Raw genomic sequence first — 25,122 nt, 5'->3', positions numbered from 1 at the left:
TAATAAAAATTATACATTTTTTGTTGTTCTTCGATAGCCAACTTGTGTCCAACCCGTTGTAATCCCGTGGATTGCAGCATGCCAGGCTTCCCTATGCATGTATTAAATTATGCACTAATAGAGTTAATTAGGGCTTCCCTGGTAGCTCAGATGGTAAAGAACCTGCCTGCCAATGTAGGAGGTATAAAAGACGTGGGTTCTTTCCCTAGGTCAGGAAGATCCCCTGGAGAAAGAAACAGCTACTCACTCCAGTATTCTTGCCTGGAGAATTCCATGGACAGAGGAGCCTTGTGGGCTACAGTCCATGGGGTCACAAAGAGTTGTACACGACTGAGCGACTCACACTTTCACTTTCAGAGTTAATTAAAATCAAACCTTCAATGGCTCTATTCTTACAGCCAAAGGCTTCACCAGAGTCTCCAAGTCTTAAAAAAGCCAGCGTGTCTTCACCTCTCCTTGCCTTGTTCCTTATTCCTCACAAAAGCCAGCGTGTCTCCTCTTTTCCTTATTGTTTATGCTCTAGCCACAAGGGCCTCCAGGCTGCTCAAAACCGGCCACACCCACTGCTGCCTCGGGGCCTTTGCATGGGATCGTTTCTCTGCCCGCTGACTGGCTCTTCTCCCAGACTGCCATCTGCTTCACCCTCTCACTTCCTCAAAGTCTTGTATCAAATGTCACCTTCCCAGTGAAGTCTTCTTGGCCTGCCTTCCTTCTCTGAGTATGTCACACAGACAGATGTAGACACACACACACACACTGTGCACCCAAGCAGAAGACCTTATGTGCACTGCTTTTTTTCTGCCTCTCTGCCTTTGTACAGGCGGCACAGTGGTAGAGAATCCACCCGCCAAAGCAGGAGATGTGGGCTTGATCCCTGGGTCAGGAAGATCCTCTGGAGAAGGAAATGGTAACCCACTCCAGTATTCTTGCCTGGAAAATTCGGGACAGAGGAGTTGCAAAGAGTTGCAAAGAGTTGGACACAACTGAGTGTGCATGCGTCTATGCAAGCCTTTGTACCTGCTGCTGTCTGTGCCCTTTCCCGCTGCACCGCCTGGCTGCACAGAGCCGTTAAGAAACTGGCACAAGTTCACACAGCTAGTAAGTAGCAGAAGTGGGATTCAAACTCATCTCAGATAGAGCCTCTGTTCTCAAGGAAGGCAGTGGAACTGTTGAAGCTGAATTCCATTCTGTTCCTTTACTTTCCCTCCCTCCTCCCCTCCAGGATCCTCTTTAATTTTGCTCCCTGTTAGAATCATAATTAAAGGAGAGAACACACAAAGAGAGATCCCCCCCTTCAAATCTTTCTGTCCACATTAACTTCACCATGGGGGGCTTGGGGAATTCCAAGTTCACCCAGTAAATTGCTACCATAGTACAACATAAAATGTATTTAAGCAATTATGCTCAATTTTTTTTTTCTTTTTGGTAAATTGACTTCCGTTAAATGGGGCTTCATTAATGGAATCTTGCTTGGAGAGAATAAAAAAAAAAATCACTCCCTCTAATGTATGTAGTTGATTATGGAAAAAGTGGCTTTGAGTTCCTCAGCAGAAACCTCTAGGTTGTGCTTCTGGTAATAGAGCTCAGAGCAAACTGCGTGGAAAGCATTTCTTCTTAAGAAGCTTCTCATACAGTCCACATGTGGGGTGCTGAGAGACGCGCCCCACAAGATGACAACAGTAATCTGCAAGGAATTGCTGCCTAATTTTAAACTGAGAGGGAGGAAGATGAGGAGGTCTTGGTTTAAATCTCAGCATCCCTGAACACGGACAGCTTCAGGGGAACATCCATTCATTCATTTACTCACCAAGCACATACTGAGTACAAGGCACCGTGCTTGCCGGAGGTACCACTTGCACCACGGTTCCCTAGATACAGAAGTTCCTGCAAGCCGGCTATCTGCAAGGTTTGGCTTCACCGTCTCCTTGTCTGTGCAGCCTCTCTTCCTCGGTCAATAGTCTCTGGCCTCTGTGCTCCCAGCGCACCTTCTGTGGGCTTTCTCTCCTACCCAAGCTACGTGCACAGCCTGGATCTGATTCAGGCTTGAAGAATCTTTCCAGGCCATGCATAAACCACCCTTCTACTGCTCAGGCTGAGCGGGGAGAATGTGACATATGGGATGTGCTTGCCACCGCACTCCCAAGCCCTCTACCCTTCCCACCCGCTGTCTGCTCCCCTCCCTGGGGGATGGCGAGAACACCATGATGCAACCAGGGAACCCTTGTGGGAACGTCCTGGCGACGGCAAAGGGCACCAAGGCCCTCCTTGGAGGCTGCTTCCCACTCCCCGACCCGAGTTCCCTCTCACCTTTGAAGCAAGCCTTTATTAACTCAGCCCTGACATCCAGTCTCATCACAAATGATTTCCACATCGGTTTTTCTTTAGCCAAAAGCCTAGGACTCTTGCTGTATTGAGAAAAAAACCTTTTCCCAAGACAAATCCACGATGTCACTTATTTTCCAGGAACTGGGTGAATGCCTGGGGTGAGTACAAGTCCCTTTGGCTGCTGGAGTCCCCCAGCCTCTAGACTTATCTTTGGACAGGGGCCGCTTGGCTTCCCCAGGCTCTGGATCCCAGCAGCGCCTGTCCCACTGCGGGTGCCCAGGCAGTTCTGAGACGCCTGAGCTACCCTATGAAGACTCAACTCCTGGCTCCCTAACTATATGTCTGGGGGTTGTTTACTGTGCTCTGAACAACCCAAAGCTTCCCCTCCCCATCACTCCTGCTCCTCAGGGTTTCCTCTCCCGGTGGTCCACACCGCACTCCCAGCCACCACACCCCGGCACCATCCCAACTCCTTCCACTCCTTCACTCCCGTGGCCAACTGTGGCCACGTCTTTTCCCCGTTGTGACCGTATCGTTCCTCACCCTCGCTACAGAGACAGCCTTCTGATGGGTCCTCTGCCTCCATCCATCCTCTGTGACGGCATCTGCTCAAGTCACTGCCTCACGGGAAACCCACGGTCCACCGGCTCCAGGACAAGGGTCAGTCGCTCAGTCGTGTCCGACTCCTGGCAATCCCGTGGACCTGCCAGGCTCCTCTGTCCATAGATTTCTCCAGGCAAGAATACTGAAGTGGGCTGCCATGTCCTTCTCCAGGGAGTCTTCCCAACCTAGGGATCAAACCCGGCTCTTCTGCACTGTGGGCAGATTCTTTAGTGTCTGGCTCCAGGATAAAGCCTAACCTTTTTTATGTCTTCCCTCTTCCTTTTGTGACACCTACTTTGAGCTCCAGACACTTTCCAGTCTCTATGTCTTTGCATTCGCTGTTCCCTCTGCCTAGAATGCTGTTCCCTGCTGCCCCATCTGACTACCTGGGAAAATATCCTAAACTTAACCAAATCCCTCCTGTGCTCTCCGCCCCCTCTCGCTGCCCCCATGGGAGCAGCAGTGCCCTGCGCGTTTCCCTCTGCGCCTGGGACATGCCCCGCCGTTGTTCTGAGCACAGCAAATAGTAATCATCTTCTGACTCGATGACCACCTCGCTCACTCAGAGGCGAGCTCCACAAGCACCAGAGCAGAACTGCCTGCTCCATGTGTTTAGCAGTGCGGCAGAGTGCCCAGCACACGGAGCAAACCCGTCCCCGAGAACCGGGCGGATAAGCCACGCTGAGCTCTCTCTTTTGTCAGTGAAGTTTCACTGGGTCACAAGCGCCCTTGTTCATTTACATATCATCTGCTTTCGTGTTACAAAGGCAGTGCTGAGTTGTGACAGCAACTAGAACCCGCAATGCCCAAAATATTTATCTTGCCCTTTACAGAGTTTATGGACATTGACTGTAGAAGCCTTGCAAATGATGCATTTGTTTATAAGAAATCATTTCTAAGCGCATACTAAGTCGCTTCAGTCGTGTCCAATTCTTTGCGACCCCGTGGACTGTAGCCCATCAGGCTCCTCTGTCCATGGGATTCTCCAGGCAAGAACACTGGAGTGGGTTGCCATGCCCTCCTCCAGGGGATCTTCCAGACCCAGGGATCAAACCCATGTCTCCTGTGTCTCCGGCATGGCAGTTGGGTTCTTTACCATTAGTGCCACCTGGGAAGTGGGGGATAATAAAAGCATACTTTCATAGCTTAAACCTTTCATTACAGTATAAAGATACTTGAAGGTACATTTTTTTTTTTTTCGGCCAGTCCATGTAATGCCAGAGCAAGGTCTTTCGTTTGACCATAGGTTTCTCCTCTATCTTATATAAACCCCACCCACAAGGCATCGCTCACCGGTTTCAATTTTGCCACTGCTCATCCAGTCTACACATATTTATGGGGCACCTGCGATGTGCCAGGCATTGTGCTAAGCCCCGGGAATGCAGCAGCAGGCAAGACAGGCCTGGTCCCCACCTTGATGGAATCAGTTCAGCGGCATGCTGTTCTCTCCCTCATTCACACCTAATATTTAGGAAGCAGTTCTTTTCAGAGCGTCTCCTTCATGGAACTATGCCAAAGCATTCAATTTAGTTTCTAGAGGCGCAACTCTACTTCCTTTCACACTCATATTTCATCAGTTTATGTGATGTTTAATTTAAGTCACATAATTACAATAACAAGTATGACTGGCACCAAGAGAGCTGGCAACGAACCTATCCGATTCTCAGAAAATCCCAGGCTCAGCTGGTGGGAGCGTCGGGTGCGCAGGCGTTGGAGGTGGGGGTGGGAGTCGGCCCTCAGGCAGTGGGTGCTTGGAGTGCCGCGGGGGCCTCGAGGAGGAAGGTCTGTCAAGCCTGAGAGTGCCAGCAACTGGGGGGAGAGGGTACAAGCACTTATGGCACAAGTTTTGTGAATGACTGAATGAATGAGAGATCATGCAGATGCCAGTCTCCGGCTTTCCACAGTGAAGTATCTTTTCTTTTTTTTAAAAATATTTGTTTGTTTTATTTATGTACTTGGCTGCACCAGGTCTTAGCTGTGGCATGCAGACTCTTAGACGCTCTAGCTCCCTGACCAGGCCCCCTGCACTGGGGGTGTGGAATCTTAGCCACTGGACCACTAGGGAAGTCCGGGGGCATCTTTTTGAAAGCTGTTCTCTTTGTGATCAAGAGAATGGGGTCAGCTAGTCTATTGTGTTTGTTTTTGGCCACATGGAGAGGCAGATGGGATCGTCCTTGACCAGGGACGGATCCTGGGCCTCCTGAAGTGGAAGCGTGGTGCCCTAAACACTGGACAGCAGGGAATTCCCTGGAAACAGCTAGCCTCAGAACTCGGAGAACTTCAGAGGCCTCCCAGGCCTGCTGCCTGGCAAGGCACAAATCCCAGCTCCAGCATTCTGGACACAGGGGCAGTCAAGGTCTGTTCTTAGTGTTTCTAAAGATCAAGAGCTCACTTCCTGGCTGAACTCTCCCTGTCTACTTTGACGCACCCCCACCGTTTTTCTAGCTACTTCCTTTTGACCCACCCAGGGCCATCTTATAGCCACTGGCTCTAGGAAGCCTGGTGGGCTTCTCCTGGGTATCTCGTTTTCTCTTGCAAAGAATCCTTGCACTTTCTCCATCAGAGCGCTTGTCTCATCACACATCACACAAGAATCTGCTTCCCCACAAAGCTGTGAGCTCCCTGAAGACAGGAGCTATTTCCTTCTCACTTAGTTCTCTCAGTACTTCGTGAGTGCCTGACACACGGGAAGGGCTCAGGAAATGCTGCTCACAGGAAAAAGGAATGCTTGACTCAGTGACTGAAAGAATGAATGAGGTCCTGCTGGAGGAAGCAGCGGGCACAGGTGGGGAAAGCAGAGGAAAAGGCAGATGGGCAGGGAAGCCTGGGGACACTGGGGAGCGGCTCGGGGGCAGGCAGGTTTCATCTTGGTCTCCCATGGAGATGCGCTGCTCCTTGTTCAGCCCCTCAGACCTCGCTGTGCTCCGCAGGCTCCTGGCAGCCGCTGGTACCTTTTGGGGAAGCTTTTCTCGTGGTGACACGGCCCCAGTACAGCAACAGTGGAGTTTGGTAATCGACGTGGGCAAATGTGCTCTCTTCCCCAGAAGCAACTCAATAAACTCGACAAATTACCAGGGTTCTTCTCTGCTCAGCTGACTGTGAGCTCCAGCGACCCACACAAACTACAGCAGGGAAATGCACTTCCTCCAGACGCTCCGCTCCCTGGAAGGCGTGTGGCTGAGCCGCCGAGGGCTGGGGGACAGGACCCCTGGCTGTGTTTGCTGCTGGGATGAGAGTGCCATCGCGATGGGCTGTGAGATGGGCGAGGAGCACACTGAGAACGTCTGGGGACTGGCTTGGGGTGTCAGTTCCTTCCACCCCTAGCTCAGCTGCCCATTGGGCATGGCTTCCTGGTGAGGGTTCTCCTGCCTCTGGGGAGAGGCTATGCCCTTGAGGCTAATGTGAACAGAATGGGGTTGGGTCTGGAGATGGGAACTTGTGCTGGGTACCAAGATCTGGGCATGAGGGGTCGTGGTGCATTCCCCCCAGCTTCTCAGGGGATGCTCCACTCTCTTCTTCTGTCTCCAGTTCTAAATCGGGCAGCTCTACTCTTTTCTGAGTAGAAGCTTTGACGATCAGTCTCCCTCCCTCGACCCACAGCTCCTGGAAGGGGCAGCCTCGTGGCCCCGGGCCATAGCTGGATGGATTGGGGTTGGCCATGTGGCCCACACTGGACCGATCAGCTGATGGGACTCTACACGCATGTTGGTTACAGAAGGCCCCACAGGCTTGGCTCTCCTGGTAGAGACTGTGGAAAAGCGTGTTCCAGCATCATCTCCCCACCTCTGTTGCTGCCTCTCCCACCTCATTGCATCACTCTTATAAGATGTCCTAAGCCTCGCACGTCTGCACGCCTCCATCCGCATGTGCTCTGGTCTGACTGGGACACAATCTAAGAGAAGTCTGGGCCCCGGCCCCCAAGGTGACCACTCCCTGCCCCCAGCTCAAGTCTCTGTTGCTGCAGATAGATCTGAGATCCAGCCTGGAGACCTGATGGCTCCCATACCCGAAGATGCTAAAGTCAGCTCCCACCAGGCTTGGCCCAGGAACAGGGCACTGGCTTCAGGAGCTTGGTGACCAAAGCGTGCTCACATGCTACCTAGACCCTCTCTCCTTCCTGGTTCCAGTCTCCTTCTCTCCCTGTATTTGAATTTGGGCTCAATGGTTAAGTAGCTGTTAAATGTAGGCATGTGCTGGCAGTTCTCTGAGCCTCAGTTTCTCCATCTGTGCAATGGGATACCTGTGCTCTTGCATATAAGGTGTCCAGGACTACTGACACACAGTAGGTGTCTTGCAAATGGGAACTATTTTACTCCCTTGCTTAGATTTGAGAAGAGAGAAGATGGGGTCAGTGCCTTGAACCCGACACTCCAGAGAACGCAGGGATTAAGCAGACACCAGCACAGCCTGGCCTCATCTCCCTGGGGAATAAGGATGCCCGCATTTACTCTGGTGACAGCATGGTGTAGGGCCACTCTGTGGCCCCCAGTGCCACCAGGACACTTGGCGGTCACCTCCCCCCGCCACCTCTGGCAGCCCCAGCCTGGCCTCCATCAGCTCTGCCTCCTCAGCCTTGCCCAGCTTCTGCCTGTCACTGCAGACAGGACTCGGGAGAAGGGACCTGCCCTCATTCCAGGGAGGGAGGCAATGCCTGCCTTCTAGAGGCCTCTGGGGATTACATTTGGATAATGCTTCTCATCCAGAGGCAATGTTTGCAGACGGCTGATCGAGGAGACTCCCACGCCAGCCTTTGCCTGCCACTCGACTGCCATTCTGAGTCTGAGCATCCTCAATGCTCCTTCTCCTCCTCCACGAGGCAGCTAGCCAGCTCCGCCTGATGGTTCAGCAGCTCTGAAGCCATAGCTGAGGGAGTGAGTGTCCCAGGTGGCTGGAGAATGGGTGGGCTAAACTGTCCTGGGGATTGCAATGCTAAGGTCAGCAAGGAAGCTATCCTAGAGTCAGATGAGCTGGATTCTCATTTTGCCACCACATGCTTGGGCTCTGTGACCTAGAGGATGTTGCTTTCCCTCTCTGAGCCTCTCTTTCCCCAGGGTGCATCTTACAGTGCGACTGTGGTGATTCAAGGTGATGCTCATAAACTCCTGCTGAGCCTCCTAGACACAGCAACCATCATTCGTGGCCAGGTCATAGCTCCGTGCAGCAAGGGAATTAACATTTACTGAATCCAGCGCAGTTTGGGGCAGAGTTAAGCATGTGGGCCCTGGAAGGCACTTACCTGTGTTCAAGTCTCAGCTCTACACTTCCCAGCTGTCTAACTCTGGGCTAGTAACTGACCTGCTTTGCGTCTCAGTCTCCCCATGTATTTAATATGGATAACAGCACCCTGCTCATAGAACTCTAGGTGGTCTACGTGAGATAATGGGCTTACAAGCTCTCAGTACAGGATGTGGTGCGTGCTAAATGCTCAAGAAACATTCACTCTGATGGACGAGCCAAGAGGTGCCAATGCTGTCCACATACTCTCTGAACAGCAAACCAGAGACCCGGCCATGATGTAGAGTGCCGGGAGCCAGCGTGAGGAATTCCACCCGTGACAAGGTCGTGCGGCAAGAGCTCTGATGGCAAGACTAATCAGACCTCAGGTTTTCTCCCTGGAATTTTCCTGAGCATCCACACCCCCCAAAATAAGAATCTGCCGGCCTCTGTACTCTGCTTTTCCACTCTTCTGATATTCTCTGGAAAAAGTCAACTCAGGGCTTTAGTCTTCTGCATTTGAAAGGGATGTTTCAGTTAAAACCCCCTCTGATAGCTCTCTAGCTTGCCTAACAGGTTCCCCAGACTTCTTACAGCCTGTGAATTGCTTACAGCCCCCAACCGTGACAGGCACAAAGCTTAAAAGCATCTTAAAGATACAGAGCCTTTTCTAAAGAGTTAAAAATCATATTGGTGACGGGTTTTCACTGTTGGTTCAAGGATTGCTGCCAGACCTCCATATTCTTTATCTTTTAGGCACCTGGAAGGATGTTACTCAATGTAAGCAGGATGTAGAAAAAGATACATAGTAGTTTTGATGTTAGCAACACTAGACTTTTGAGTTAATTGCTTCTCTTTTGCTGTAAATCACTGTACTCCCGCTATTTGTTATAAGTTGCTGTATCTTTGCTGTGTAAGAATGTAACTTTATTTAGTGCTTTCTGAGAGTGGCACCAGACTTTGGGAAGATCAAAACAAATAAGTCTTCTAGCTAACAAACCCTTATCAGAAAAAAGGTTGTAAAATGCTAATTGGCCCTTTTGGCTGGAAGATGATGTAAATTACCTAAGACTTGTGTATACAATTAGGTATGCAGAGAGAGAAGCCTGGTTTTGATAAGAGTCTGGACTGCTAACACTGCACAACTTTGTGTTACTCATTGATCCCCATGTTTTATCAAAAGTATAAAAGGCATTCTGAACAATAGAGGATGGAGCTAGTTGCTGGACTGGTTTCCCCCATGTCTCTCTTTCTTTCCTCTCCTCTTCACTCTAATTTCAGGCTGAATTTCCATCTGGGGCGCGGAGGCTCGCCAAGTCTACTTACTTGCCCTGGCTGTTAAGACCCGTGCGAAAGGAGCCTAAGGTGAGGCACCCTTAGATATTCAAGCGAGTGCCGGTGGCCCAACGTAGATGGTGCAAATTCCTTATCTGGAATTTTATTGGTCTTCCGCGTAATCCAAGCTATTCAGCCCTCTTCCTCCACTTAATTCTCCTACTACACTATTTCTTCCTAATCTAATCTTATATTTTTTATATCAATCAATAAATAAGTTTTCCTCACACCAACGCTGTCCGCCCTTCGAATTCCCTGGATCCACCGGGGCTGGACCCCGGCAGCAAAGCAGACACAAGGAGACAGGGGAGAGGAAGGAGACAGGAAGGAAGCCTTGGAAATGGGGGAGGGAAGGGCTCCTGGCTTATATCACTCACCCCCATCACACCTAAGCTGATGCCTTATATTCATGGTTTCAAGCGGCCGAAGTCCAGACCAAATCAGACTGGGGCAGAGAAGAAATTACTGGGGGCTGTCGTCACACCGTAGCTGGCTCCAGGGATGGCAGATCCAACAACTCAGATGCCATGGGCCCCTCTTTCTGGGCCCATCTCTGCTGTCCTCTGTCTGCTGGCTTCTTCCACTCTTGTAGTCAGCAGACTGGAGGCTGGCACTACGGCCACAATTACCAGCTCCCTGATTCACCCTCCTGACTTCACCTCCAGAGAGATGATCTCTTCCCTTGGGTCCAGTTAGAACAAGCTCACTGGGAGCCTCTGAGTAGTCTAGCTGGGGAATGTGTCCACTCCTGGGGTCTGGGGCATGGGCTCCTGCTGGAATCCCCAGGATTGATTTTGGGGACCACTCTCCCAAAGAAGGAGTGTGCTTGAAAGAAGGGAGCTAGGCACTGTGGCTGGAAGAGGCAGGGGCTTGGACGGAAACAGGGGCCAGGCTTCTTACTCCGGGTGTCAGGAAGGGCCTCTGTCAAGGCCAGCAAGAGGTACCCACAGCTGGCTGGGGGATTAACTCCCCAAAGTTGGTCTTGTTCTAGATCTCATCGTCTCCCCCTTTGCTGCATCCTGCCAAAGGTGAGCAGGGACGCCTGCCCCCACCACGCTGACCCTATTCTTACACCTGATCCCCTGTCCCATTTCCTGTCCACATAGTCCACTGGGCTGGATGCTGACCCTGTACTTGGCTTTGGCCAGCCTCAGCCCAGGGAAATGGACCCAGGTTCTGTGTGTACCTGCAGATGCTGGTAGGTTTCAGCCATCTAGGTCAGTCCACCTGCTGGACTCAGGGCATCCTATGACCTGGAGATAACCTCACCAGATGTGTCTGCAATAAGGATCCACCTGACGGGAAAAGTCTCCCTGAGCTCCGTAAGTGCTGAGATGTAGACACCTTCTCTGTCCACCGGCTCTCCTCCTGTAATACTTGGCCTTATTCCTTCCCAGCTTCGCCTTCTCCCTGGCCTCAAGGAAGTTCCTAGACCACCAGCAGAGGCTAAACACACAGACTTCAAACAAACCTGAGTGTGAGAACTGACTCTTCCACTCACTGCTGTGAAATATGAATAAGCTGCAAAGACAGTAGAGAAATTTCCTGGACACCCCTCCCCCAGCTCCCCCTAATATGAGCATCTTACATAACTATGATCCATGTATCAACCTAAGAAACCAACATTATGAAGTATGCATGGGCATAATTTTCTCTCTGGGCTTTTGGAGGTGATCTACCTAAAGCATTATCATCATTTTTATTGAACTATCACAGTCACATATGATTGAGTAACATTGCTTGGCATGAGGTCAGCACCAAAGAGCCTAGATCTACCTATGACCCTGCCTCCTTCGCCATCTGGCTTCCAGGAAGTGGCAGATGCTTCTCTCTACCAACACCTTCCTTCCTGAAACATATCCGTCCCTCAAACATTGCTCATTAACCTCCATGAAAGCAGCAGTCACACTGCTCCAGCAACTCACAGCCACTGATTGAGGGTGTGTGTGTGTGTGTGTGTGTGTGTGTGTGTTGTGTGTGCATGCACGTGTGTGCACATGAGTGGTGAGTGAATGAACTGAAAGACTGTAAGCGTGAATTAACTGGTAAGCCAATGAGTGAATTAGTGACTTAATGAATCAGCCGGTGAGTGAAGAAGTGTGTAAAATTGAGTAGATCACGCTCCCTGCTCCCTCAACTAATCCAATCAGCAGTGGCATAAATTTCTCATCTTTATTAACACAAGCGGGGGTTAGAATAGCACCGGGATAGTTACGGACCTCTAGCTGGATGCGAAAGATAACCATGTTCATTTTCTAGTGCAGCTTTCACAAATCACTGCAGATTCAGTGGCTTGAAGCAACACAGATTTATTTTCTGACGATTCTGGAAGTCAAAGTGGGCATCGCTGTGCCAAGGTCAAGGTGTCTGTGGGGCTGCACTCTCTCCGGAGGCTTTAGAGGTGAAATCTGTTGGCTTGCCTTTGCCAGCTTCTAGTAAGTCATCTTCATTTCTCCTCCTGCAGTCTCTTTCCGTACCTTCAAAGCCACCGGTGCCGCCTCTTCAAGTCTCTCTGACCCTCTACGTCTGTCATCGCATCTCGGTCTCTAACTCTGAAGCGCCTGCTTTCCTCTTACAAGGACCCATGTGATTACATCGGGCCCACACGGATAATCCAGGATAATCTTCCCATCCCCAAACCCTTAACATAATCCTATCTGCAAAGTTCCCTTTGCCATGTAAGGTAATGTATTCACAGGCTTTGGGGCTTAGGACATGGACCTCTTTGTGGAGCCAGTTTTCCACGTGCCACAGGTGCCTTGCTCAGAGGGCAAGAGCAGCATGGATCCTCACCCCCCAGGAGGAACCGTGGCAGGGGAGGCAGGAGAGCGCATCATGGCAGTTACCATTTGCCTCTGCCAAATACTTTTTTGGGTTGCTGTTGTGACCTGGGATTTTTAAAGTTCCCCAAAGCTGATGCTTGCCCCCAAATTTGAGAAACGCTGTGATGAGATCTGCCAGGAGCATACAACTGCTGCAAGTGAGGGTAAAAGGTGCTCCTAGGATTCCCGGAGAAGGATTAAGAACAGGGTGCCTCCACCGAGGAAACCAGAATTGAAAGAGACACATGTACCCCAATGTTCATCGCAGCACTGTTTATAATAGCCAGGACATGACAACAACCTAGATGTCCATCAGCAGATGAATGGATAAGAAAGCTGTGGTACATACACACAATGGAGTATTACTCAGCCATTAAAAAGAATACATTTGAATCAGTTCTGATGAGATGGATGAAACTGGAGCCGATTATACAGAGTGAAGTAAGCCAGAAGGAAAAACACCAATACAGTATACTAACACATATATATGGAATTTAGAAAGATGGCAATGACGACCCTGTATGCAAGACAGCAAAAAAGACACAGATGTGTATAACGGACTTATGGACTCAGAGGGAGAGGGAGAGGGTGGGATGATTTGGGAGAATGGCATTGTAACATGTATACTATCATGTAAGAATCGAATCGCCAGTCTATGTCCGACGCAGGATACAGCATGCTTGGGGCTGGTGCACGGTGATGACCCAGAGAGATGTTATGGGGAGGGATGTGGGAGGGGGGTTCATGTTTGGGAACGCATGTACACCCGTGGTGGAGTCATGTCAATGTATGGCAAAACCAATACAGTATTGTAAAGGAAAATAAAGTAAAAAGAAAAAAAAAGAAGAAGAACAGGGTGCCTCAACCCTGGGCACACATTCCTATCAGCTGGGGAGATGAAACCGAACAGCAAAGACGGTACAGAAATGTCCTGTGTACCCCTCCCCCAGCTTCTCCCCAAAGTCGCATCTTACATGAAACCATGGGCCATGTAGCAAAACCACACTGGTGCAGCGCTATTGGCTCAGTGGAAGACTTCATCCTCATCTCCCCCAGGTTTCCCACCAAGGCCTCCTTTTGCTCCAGGATCCAGTCCAGTATTTCTTGGGCACGGAGTCATCCTGTCTCAGGATCTCCTCTAGTCTGTCAGTTTCTCAAGCTTTCCTTGTTTTCTCAAGACTTTGACACTTTTGTACTGATCAAGTATTTTGCAGACTGACCTTTAATTTGGGTTTCGATATTTTCCTCCTGATTACACCAGGATTATGGATTTGGGGGAAGAATACCACTGGGTGAGATGCTTTTATCACATTGTAGAAGGCGGGTGTAATAATCAGTTGGTCTATTACCAAGAGCCTTCAGGTGGATCCTTGGTCACAGGAGCATCTGCCCCCTTCCTCCGCTATAAAGATGTCACCTGTCCCTGTCCATACACTACTGGTTAGAAGTCAGTCCCAAGTCCTGCCCACACTGCAGGGGAGGGGCCGTGTCAGACACGCTACTCCCATCCTCTCAGTTAATCCTCACCTTGAACACTCCACATCCAGCCAAGACTCTAACAAGCCAGACTTGCCAAAAGTCCCCCAGCTGCTAACGTGGCAAAGCTCGCGTTGGAGCTCGGTGTCTGTCTGGCTCCAGAGGCCATGTTATCACTGCTGAGTGAAGAAGTTCTCACAGCCTCTGAGGTGGGGGCTCCATCCCAGCCTGCCTACACAAGTGTTTTTCAAATCTATCCCTGGATTGTGACCCATTCACAAGATCAGACTGTGGGGTGCATTTTATTTTTTTTTTTTTTATTTTTGGCCAGGCAACGTAGCATGCAAGAATTTCCCAACCAGGGGTCAAACCTGTCTGCCCTGCATCGGAAGGCATAATGTCTTAGCTACCTGACGGCCAGGGAAGTCCCAGGGGTGCATTTTAGAAAAGAAAATAAAGTACAGGAGATTACAAGAGTATAGAATGGAAAAGAAAAGAGTACATCACACACGTAACTAGTTTATTTTCATAAAACTTTTTTTTTTTTTCCTGAAAACTTTATGTGCTCAGAGACTTTATAATGGGGGCAAAAATAGCACCCCTACCCCCACCTCCCACGCAGGGTGGTCACAAGGATGAAACGAGACGATGTAGGTGATGTTCTTAGAATAGAAGCACCCACTAGCGGCATTGTATGCGTGTGCATGAATGGGTCATGGTATAGAATACATCGGGCTTCCCTTGTAGCTCAGTCAGTAAAGAACCTGCCTGTAGTGCAGGAGGCCCAGGTTCGATCCCTGGGTTGGGAAGATCCCCTGGAGAAGGAAATGGCAACCCACTCCAGTATTCATGCCTGGAAAATCTCATGGACAGAGGAGCCTGGTGGGCTGCAGTTCATGGGGTCGCAAAGAGTCACGTACGACCGAGCGACTAATGCTTACTTACTTATAGAATACATTTCCTATTGTAGACTGCAATCCAAAAGTCTGCAAATACTGAACTCACATCTCTAGACTGGAGTGGTCAGGCTTATGACCCTCAGCCCACACCACCTGTGTTTGTGATGTTTTATCTGGGCACAGCCACTCATTCATTTGGGTGTGGTCTCTGGCTCCTTTTGAGCCATGATGGCAGAGTTGAAAACTAACTTGCAACAGAAAATGTGTGGCCCATAAAGCCTGCACGTGGCCTCCAGAGCAGCGCCCCTGTCTGGAGGTCATCTCATAATACAAAGGACATTAGACACTTCTTCCTAAGCCACATGGCCTTGTCCTGCCTGCTCCTGGCTGGCACAGCAGCCCCTGCAGGCCTTTCTCCACTGTGGTACCGCACAGCACACAGGCCTCCAGAGCTCCACACCCTTCTGCTTTGGAGGGATGCCCGCGCTTGCTTTATCTCTCCACCTCCACGGCTGTTTGCTGTCCATGTGGAAGGTTAGAAGCATGGCATACAGGTCAGGGGCCCAGCAGGCAGCAGATGGCCACTCAAATCAGGATAATTTGAGGAGTGTTTAACAAAGCGGCTATTTACCAAGGGAAGGGCAAGGTGTTGGAAAGCCACAGGGGAGAGCAGAGGCCTCAGAGGCTAGTAAGGGTGGAGCTCTTACCCCCTCAGCTGGAGGGGGCAGGACAGGGAAGCTGGAAGGAGAGAGTCATTTAGAGAGGATGCTTAAGAGGAGTCAAGACTTGCAGCCCAGGGATGAGGTGCCAGCTCCAGGCAACCTTGCAGGGAGGGAGCCAGATCCCTCCCTCCGTGATCGCCTGTCGGGGTCCCATTGGCGAACCGAAATGGAAGCCAGAGGGCACAGGAGCCACTGATATGGTCCATATGGGTCAGCTTCCCAGGACACGCAGCAGGCAGGAAAGATGGAAAGGAACAAACCTCAGATACCCGTGCACACGGCACCAGTTGAGAAAGTCAGGTGCATTTACTGTTCCTGCGGCTCCACCAGACAAAGGAGTCCCCCGCTCCACCCAGCCAAGTCAGGAGTGTGGCCCCACCACCAAAGGCCACACCCCCCTTCTCTTCCTAGATCTGCTGGGCTCTGGCAGACGGTTATCATGGGGCTGATGTTTCTAGATCTTAGCCTGATGGTGACGGGTGGAAGGTTGTGAACGGAGACAGAGATAAGCTGCTGGGGTCTTTGGTGCATCTGAGCTGAACCTGATGAACATGTATGCACATTAGACAAGTTCTTCTTCACAACCCATCCACTAAAGTCCAGCAAACAGATGAGCCAACCTCTAGCCTTGGGAGAAAGAACCAGAGTGGAAAAAAAGCTCCCTAGACTAAGAAGTGTCCCCAGAGTAACCTGTTCCCACAGGCCAGACCTCTCTGCCCCCACTGCTGGCCTGGATTGCTGGGGCTGGCATCTGGCATCCTACAGCCCTCCCACTCCAGCCACAAAATTACAGCAAGTCACTGGGATGGTGCTGCCTGGCCAGTAGAACACATTGACTCCACATTGCTGATCCCACAGATGAGACATCACAGGCTTGGGAAAGGACTGGCTGAAGTAGCCCAACTATACCGTGTTGCAATTTGGGGCTAGGAATTAGGCTTGAAGACTCTAGTCAATTTTACATAAGATGGAACTTGCAGTCAGTCATGGAGTCCTGGGAAAAGTCTTGGCAAACATCCAAAATGTGCTCTAGGGACCTCCCTAATGGTCCAGTGGTTAAGAATCTGCCTTCTAATGCAGGGGACTCAGGTTCAATCCCTGGCCGGGGGACTAAGATCCCACATGTTGTGGGGCAACTGAGCTCACACACCACAACTAGAAAGAGCCCACGCGCTGCAACTAAGACCGACACAGTCAAATAAATAAATAAAAATAATTAAAAAAAATGTGGTGGTCTAGTCTGAGGCAAGTTTGTCAGGCTCAGCTACTGAGGCCAGGCACCCAGACCCCCGGCCACCAAGGCTGCAGTATCTGGGCAGGCGCGATGCAGCACAGGCTTGAGCCAGGCTAATCGGTTCAGATGCAGACTCCAGCCTGTTAGTGGCTGTTCCACCTTAAATATGTTAATGTTTATGTTAATGAGGCTCAGTGTTCTAGCCCTGTAAACTCGGTTCTATCAACAACCCCTGAATCATAGCAACTCCATGACCATTCAAGGAAGTACCCCGCAGAGTCCAAAGGTCAAGAAACGGCACTCTTCTTTTCTCTTCCCTCCAGTTGGAAGACTACTGGAATATTTGCAGTTTTTTTCCAAAATGCCAGAAGCTGACTAGGTTGAGTGTAGCTGCTAGAGCTTTGCACTCTAACCCCAAGAAACGGGGACCCCTGGGATGAGAACAGGGAGCCTCCTGTTAGGCCAAGAATTTTCTATCTAATTTTCATGGGCTCTGGTGTAATAATAGTAAAACCTTAAGGCTCTCCTCCCTTCTTCCCCAATCCCCACCCAATTCATTTCAGAGAAAGGAAGAGTTCAGACTTAGAGGCCAAGTGCTTGGGTTTTATTTTAGGTAACTTTGTCCTGACAGGAACTGAGGCACAGCTGTCATACCTGATTATTTTTAGAGTTACTACTAAACTCTTTGTATGGTAGGAGCTGCCCCTGTTCAAGGCAAACGGAAAAACTTCACATTTTATCATGACAGCTCTGGAGCCATCCACCTCCTCATGTTCATTATTTCCAGGCTGTCTTTGGAAAGGTTGAGGAGGCATCTTGACAACTGTACGGCGAGGAAGGCAGACTCTGTGGTTCATTACTGCATCCAAAGGATGGAGAGCTCCCCACCTGAGCCCAGCACGCTGCCCCCAGGAAGCCAGGGAGAAAGACTGCAGGGGGCACGGTTGCTCTAGAGCCTTCCCTGGATAACCCATCATCTTCCACGGGAAGCAAATGTGACCTCCAAGTAGCCAACCAATAAGAGCACCTGTATGCAAATGCCACCAGCACTGGCCTGGAGTGGCTGGCCTGTGAGTGACGTCACAGTCCCCTCTGACCCAACAATGCCACCACCACTGAAAAGGCTGACCCCTGCCCACAGCTCAGACAGACAGAAAATTTCACTGCCAGCAGAGCAGCTACTAAATACTTCTGAAGTGTGGGGGACAAAGGTCTCTGCTGTTCAAATTACTGCGTCCAGAAAAGAAAATGAATTTATGAACATGGGAAAAAGAGATCACCTAAAGCCTAAGGCAAATGTCTCTTCTTACATCCACTTTTTGCTGAATTACAGAAACAAGTTCAAGGAGCAGCAGCCCAATACCTACCTTGGCTTTAAAGAGTTTTCTAGAAAGTGTTCAGAAAAATGGAGATCCATCTCAAAGCATGAAAAGGCCAAATATGAAGCCCTGGCCAAGCTCGACAAAGCCCGATACCAAGAAGAGATGATGAATTACCTAGGCAGGAGGAAGAAAAGGAGAAAGCGGGACCCCCACGCACCCAGACGGCCTCCATCGTCCTTCCTACTCTTCTGCCAAGACCATTACGCCCAGCTCAAGAGTGAGAATCCAAGCTGGTCAGTGGTACAGGTGGCCAAGGCCTCGGGGAAGATGTGGTCTGCAAAGACGGATGTAGACAAGCAGCCCTACGAACAAAGGGCAGCTCTCCTGAGGGCTAAGTACCGAGAGGAACTCAGCATCTACCGTAGTCAGTTCAAGCCCCGGAAGATGCGCTTGCAAGAGTCGGCTACGAACCAGTGCAGAGGGCTCGAGCAAGCTGAGTCAGACACAACCGACGGATCCAACTAGAAATAAAGGGCCATTCCGTGGTGTGCCTGTCTCTGGTCTTGTGTTTGGTGTTAGAGTGGCCACGGCTGCCACTTTGGGAAACGAGTGAGTGGCAAGGTGCAGTCGAGACTGGGGTTTGGGAACTGACCCTGGGAGGGGATGGCTGTGGGAGAAGCAGCTGCAGTGTCTGAAGAGGTGTGTGGCCAGTGTTTGCCGCACTTAGCTTGGGCAGGTGGGGTGGGGTGTGGGGGTCTCCAGGCGTACAGAAGCTAGGAGTCGTAGGGGTAGGAGCGTCTGGGTCCCAAGCGGTTCTCCGGGGTGGAGGACCTTGCTCACAGAGTGCAGTGCCCAATCTCCAGACCTACTGCCCTCCTCACCAGGAGGGCAAAGGGCCTGATGTCCATGCCAGGTTTCCAATTCAGGCCCCAGCAGAGGGTGGGAAACTGGAGTTTAGGTGGGCCTTAGGGGAGTCAGTGTCTGCAGGGATTCCAGAACTGGTCCTCCAGTAAGTCTTAGATACTATTTGTGGGCCAGGATGAGACCTTAGGGGTGGTCCCCATTCTATCCACTAGGGTGAAGCTTGAGGTTGATTTTACAAAAATAGCTTATCTGACTCTGCCTGAGTACTATGAGCTGAAGAAAACCCTTTTCTCGACATTTTCGTGGGCATCTACCGGGTGAATCTTCTGTGGACGCAAGCATAACCCACAGGGTGGACACTTGTTGCCTTTATGATCACTCAGAACCCTTTTCTTTTCCTCCTGCTCACAGCACACCACCTCCATCCTGATCAAGACTGGACACAGTGATTGGCTCACTGGTGGGCACGTGATCCAAGTTGGTCCAATCAGAGTGGATCTCAGGACTTGTATAAGGACTCCTAGGGGAGGATGCTGTCCTGGGGGCTGTAGGCAGTCATTTGCCTCATTCTTAGGCCAAAATATTAGTCCCTTTGGGTTCTCTTTGACTGAAGATAAGCCCACATGTTTTAGTTTTTATCTAAGATGGTATGAGTTAGGTTTTCTGCCAGTTAAAATGAGTCAAGACTGGTCCTTGAATACAAATGGGATTGCACTGTGTCTAACTGTATTTTCCAGGCGACAATACGCTGTGGGCAACGTTTCCTGCCAATCTAAGTTGATATGGGTTGTTTTGAAATGGTCCTTGACTTCTGATAGCAGAGAGACCGCAAAACTGCTGCTTTTGTCGCCAGGTCATGCACGCAACAGACTTCCCTAATTCCACCTCTAACCCCTATTCCATGAGGGATTTGTATCTTTGTAACCTACTGTTGTTTAAACTTTTACTCACGGAACAAAAGTAAAAATACATATTTTGGAATAGTCTTTTCAAACTGGGTCATTTCTCACCCTTTAGAGGGTAAGAAGTAACATGGTGGAGTGACTTAGAAATTCAGGGTCTGGAATCAGGCCGAATTATTTATGAAGGGCTCCCCTGGGCCAGACCCTGTGCTGGGGACCAGGTGGCCCAGTGCAGTCTGCTGTTGAGTTCCTGCCTTCACGGGAGGGCTGGACACAGGCATAAACCCCAGGCCTGCAAGAGACTGCACAAAGAGCTGAGGGCGGCGGGACTGAGGACCACTACCAAGGCAAGTGCTGAAGTCTGCCCGGAGGAAGCAGCTTTCTCCTCCTCAGCAAACTTGTACTCGGGCTGGCAAATTTTCCCATCCCTCCTTCCCATTCCCTAAGCTGCTGTTCCAACTTGGCTCTGCTCCCCCTCCAGCCCAACCTCCAGTCTCTCAGGAGACACCCTCATTTTCTGCTTCACTGGCAAAGTTGAGACTGTCAGTTTTCTTCTTTCTCAACTTGAAAGCCACAGCCTTTGTTTCTCCTGGTCTTAAGCCTCATAGCAAGAACCTTCTTGCTCACCTCTTCCCCTCCCTCCCTCGGGCCCTTGCTCCTGACCCTCTAGCCTCTAGCTTTAGTGTCCTGACACAAGTGGTTTCGATCACTGGCAGGACCTTGGGCCAGTAAGTTCTCCCCCTTCTGTCTCAGATTTCTCATCTGCGCAAAGGGGATGATGCCTGCCTTGCAGGTGGTTTTAGCGATTAAATGATGTAATGCATGTAAAAGCATTTGGCATGGTCCTGAGCACACAATAGGTTCTGTGGCAGATCCTCTAGAGTGGCGGCTATTCCATGATTCCCCTCTCCTGGGGTTCATACCCTGGTGTGACCCCTTCCCATGAAATGTGGGCAGAACCTGCGACTTGCCTTTAACCAACAGAACCAGGGCAGAGGACATGGGATGTGACTTCTGAGATTATGCCATGGTATGTAAAATTCTATCCTGTGGGTTGATTTGCTCTAAAGATCTTCTTTGCTGGCTTGATGAAGTAAGTGGCCAAGCTGGGAAAGCCCGTGTGGCAACAGGCTGTGGGGAATCTCTAGGAACCGAAGGTGCCACAGACCAGCAGCCAGCAAAAAAAACCAAGAGTCAAGAAACTAGTGCAGCAACCTCATGAACAGAGTAAGTGTATCCTTCCCCAGGTGAGCCTCCAGAGGAGAACTCAGCCCTGGCTGACACCTCGAGAACTTGCTTGGCCTTGTGAGATGTCAAGCAGTGGACCCAGCTAAGCTATTAGGAGATTCTGACCCACAGAAATGATGGCATAATGAATGTGGGATGTTTTAAGGCAACAAGTTTGCGGTAATTGGCTATACAGCAGCAGATAACTAACACAGTACTCATTAAATGACAGCCTCCTTGCATTCTAAAAGGAGCCATCTTTAACCTTCTTTCTCCTTCCAGCCTCCACCCTATTTGTTTAATTTCTTTTCCTTTGTTCCCAAACTCTTGAACGGGGAGGAGGGCCCCCCAGGGCTAATTAGATCTTGACCTGTACCACTCTGCCGTGGTTCGTTAGGCTGTCTCGTTTCCAGCCTGGTTTGTGGACTCTTGGTGGGCAGTGGCTGTGCGGCCCACCACGGTCTTCTCTGGGAAGAAGGCCCCCGCAGAGCTGGGCCCCAGCCCTCATGCCACCCTGTTCTGCTTTCCGGTGTGATTAATTATGCGAATGAGGGTGGCCAAGTCAGAGTTTTGACAATGGCTTGCGGTACTCCTGCTGAAAACTAACTCTATTAAACATTCCTTTATGTAAAAGCCGGCAGGAGCGTGTGAATCTGCTGGCTTCTAATGACTGGAATGGAATGACAGTGTAGGGAGGGAGGGTGGAGGGGGAGAAGTAGGGGGAGCCTGGGCCTAAGATTATGGGGGAGAGGAAAAGCAGGCGGGAAGCCTGGTGTGGTGCTCGCATTCCCCTCAGATCCTCAAGGCTGGACTCGTGTGCCCCTGCCCTCTGCCCTCAGGAAGAAGGAGACCAAATCTTTGGGCCCATGGCTGTCTAGATGCCTGAATCACGCCACTCTGAACCTTCTCTCCCAGAGCATTTTCGTTCATTTATTCAGCAAATATTCACATAAATCTTATGCCAGCGACATACCAGGAGCTGTTCTAGTGCTAGAGGCAGCAGCATCCCTGATCTCTCATAAATATGTAAACAAGTCAACAAATAAACACACCAGGTCATTTTTTTTGAGAGTGTCAAATGCTCTGAAGAAAATAACCTAGGGTAATGAGATAAATCATGACAAGTGGGGTTGCGGCCACTTTAAATGGGTGTTCAGAGAAGATGACATCTGTGTTTGAGAGAGGAGATATATATATATCTACACACACACACACACACACTTATGGCCGATTCATGTTGCTGCCCAGCAGAAACCAATAAAACAATGCAAAGCAATTATCTTCTAATTAAAAACTTAAAAAATAAAGGACAAGAAGGAGCCAGGCTGGCCAGGGTCTTAGGGAAGAGCTATTCAAGTAGAAGGGCAGCAAGTGCAAAGATCCTGAGGCAGGAATGGGCTTGGCATATTGGACAGAAGGGAGGCTAGAATGACTAGAGGGGTGAGTGAGTGGGCAGATGCAGTTGGAGAGGGACAGGCCTTGGCAAGGAGTCTATGGTGAAACCTCAGTGCAAAGAGGAGTCAAAGAGGCTTTCCTGCTTCCATTCCACTTCTGGCTAAGTCATTCTGGAGCTTACCAAGTCCCACTAAGGGGATGCTGGTCCCTCCAAGGTCTGCAAGAGAAGGAGGCAAGGCCAGCACATGCCAAATGCATGGCACCCCTCCCTTTCATGAAGTGAAAGTCACTCAGTCATGTCCAGCTCTTTGCAACCCCATGGACTCTACAGTCCGTGGAATTCTCCAGGCCAGAACACTGGAGTGGGTAGCTGTTCCCTTCAGGAGCCTCCACCTGCTCCTCCTGGGAGAGTTCTCAGCTAAAAACCAAATGTGGAAGCTATGAAACTTCTCTCCTATGATTCATTTTCTCAGAGATGGGAGGAAGGGCAGACGAGGATGGCAAAACATTCTAGGGGAACACTGCTTCTTAGGGCTCAGATTTTCAGGTGGTGCAGCTCCGACTAGACCAGTGGTTCTCAGCTTTGAGCCTTCATCAGAATCACCCCAGACCTCATTCAGACACAGAATGCTGGGTCCCACCCCTAAAGTTTGAGTCCATTTTTCTGGGAGTGGGGCCTAATATGCACATTTCTGTAAGTTCCCCGGTAATAGGATGCTGCTGGTCCCAGGATCATGGAGTTCTTTTCTCTCATGCAGCCCTGGCATTTACGCTGATGAGGAGGCATCACTGATCTGCCAAGTGAGTCTTAGAGGAAGGGCTGACCTGCTCTCCTCTCTTCTCCCCCACCTCCCTGTCCCACCCCTTCAACCCTGGCTGCAAAGTTTACTCAGGTCTCCTCTCCAACGGGTTCATCAGTAACAAAGGGGAGAGGCTAATCCTCATCTGTCTGTCTTCTTCATCTGCCAACTGATTCTGAACTTGGCAAAAGAATATGTATAGGCTTTGATGTGTACACAAATGTATGGGCTTCTCTGGTGGTGCAGCGGTAAAGAATCCACCTGCCATGCAGAAGCTGGAGGAGACAGGAATTTGATCCCTGGGTTGGGAAGATCCCCTGGAGGAGGACATGGCAATCCATTCCAGTATGCTTTTCTAGAGAATTCCATGGGCACAGGAGCCTGGCAGGCTACAGTCCATAGGGTCGCAAAGAGTCAGACATGACTAAAGTGACTTAGCATGCATACATGTGCATGCACACATATACACACATACATACATATAGATTGGGCTTCCCTCAAACCACAACAGAGAAGTTGATCCCAGTTGCAAACAATGATCAATTAGCACCTGGGCCACACAGAAGTATTGGGATCTTGGCATTAACTTCAGTCTTCACTAAAGCATCAGCTGCTTGGGGACCAAAAGGTCCAGTTTCTGGGCCTATGGGACTGAGGATCAAGTCTGTGGCCAGGGTGAGGTCACAGAGTGAAATCACAAAGCACTGGCACCCTTCTGTCCTGTCCTGCACCTCTAGTCACAAACCCACAAACAATCAGAAACCCACAAACAACACCTGCATCTCTAGTCACAAACCCACAATCACAAACCCACAGACCATACCTGCACCTCTAGTCACAACCCAAAAACAATCACAAACCCACAAACAACACCTGCACCTCTAGTCACAAACCCACAATCACAAACCCACAAACAACACCTGCATCTCTAGTCACAAACCCACAGTCACAAACCCACAGACCATACCTGCACCTCTAGTCACAACCCCAAAACAATCACAAACCCACAAACAACACCTGCACCTCTAGTCACAAACCCACAATCAGAAACCCACAAACAACACCTGCATCTCTAGTCACAAACCCACAATCACAAACCCACAGACCATACCTGCACCTCTAGTCACAACCCACAAACAATCACAAACCCACAAACAACACCTGCACCTCTAGTCACAAACCCACAAACGATACCTGGAGAATAAATGAAATGTCTGGGACATCACTGTAAATGAAGCCTGGTATGTGACAAGTGCCCAGTGGATGGGGTTGCCTGCCCTGGTCTCTAATGAATGGTTTAAAGAAGGAGAGAACAAAACACAAAAGAGCAGCTCAGGCAAGAGAAAGAGCTTGGCTAAAGGCCAGAAGGGGGTCATGTGATCCTGCAAACTGGCCTTGGCCTCAGGTGGATCAGCAGCGATGCAGTGAGCACTCTCAGGCGGCCATCTGCTTATAAGGGTTGCCTTGTACCAGCCCCGCTCCTCTGCTGCCCTCTCCAGTTCCTGCACTGCCCCGCTGGCTGAGCAGTGGCTGGACGGCGGCGGGGTTTCGGCGGCTGGGTGTCCCGACGGGAGGCTGACGTGGCATAATCCAGCCACTGCCGCCTTGTTAGTGCACTTTCGCCCATATTCAGCTCCTGAAGTGGTTCCCGATGAGCCCTGCCTCCTCGCATTCACACCCTTGTGTGATTCCTCCCTTTGAGTGTGGGCTGGACTGAGTGAGTCCCTTCTAATGAACAGAACAGGGAAAAAGTGATAGGATGTCATTTCTTCAGAAGGGACTAGACTATAAAAGACTCTCCTGGTCTCTCCTCTCTCTCTCTTTCTCGCTTACTTGAAGCAACTGACACGTTGAAAGCCACCCTGTAGAGAGGTCCACATGGCAAGGAATTCAGGGAGGCTTCTGGCCAGCACCCAGCAAGGAACTGAGGCCCTCAGTCAAACAACCTGCAAGGACCTGAATCCTGCCAGTAACTGAGTAAG

At 50.3% G+C, this 25,122-nt stretch overlaps 2 protein-coding genes across 3 annotated transcripts in view; one reads left to right on the top strand and one right to left on the bottom strand.

Moving 5' to 3' along the window:
• The window catches only part of CSMD2 (CUB and Sushi multiple domains 2), a 678,038-nt gene that overhangs the window by 338,353 nt on the left and 314,563 nt on the right, over nt 1–25,122 (bottom strand). The gene's annotated exons all lie outside the window — the stretch shown is intronic.
• Nucleotides 17,893–18,477, top strand: HMGB4 (high mobility group box 4). Its single transcript, XM_068992080.1, has one exon. It carries the CDS (start codon nt 17,893–17,895, stop codon nt 18,475–18,477), a length of 585 nt encoding a protein of 194 aa, XP_068848181.1.

The sequence above is a fragment of the Capricornis sumatraensis genome, chromosome 2 (assembly GCF_032405125.1).
Source record: "Capricornis sumatraensis isolate serow.1 chromosome 2, serow.2, whole genome shotgun sequence".
NCBI classification, from domain to species: Eukaryota; Metazoa; Chordata; class Mammalia; order Artiodactyla; family Bovidae; genus Capricornis; species Capricornis sumatraensis.
This window is presented reverse-complemented; position numbering and strand designations above follow the sequence as displayed.

What these genes read in the sequence shown, in the direction of transcription:
- HMGB4 (XM_068992080.1), top strand. Translation starts at nt 17,893, where the DNA reads ATGGGAAAAAGAGATCACCTAAAGCCTAAGGCAAATGTCTCTTCTTAC.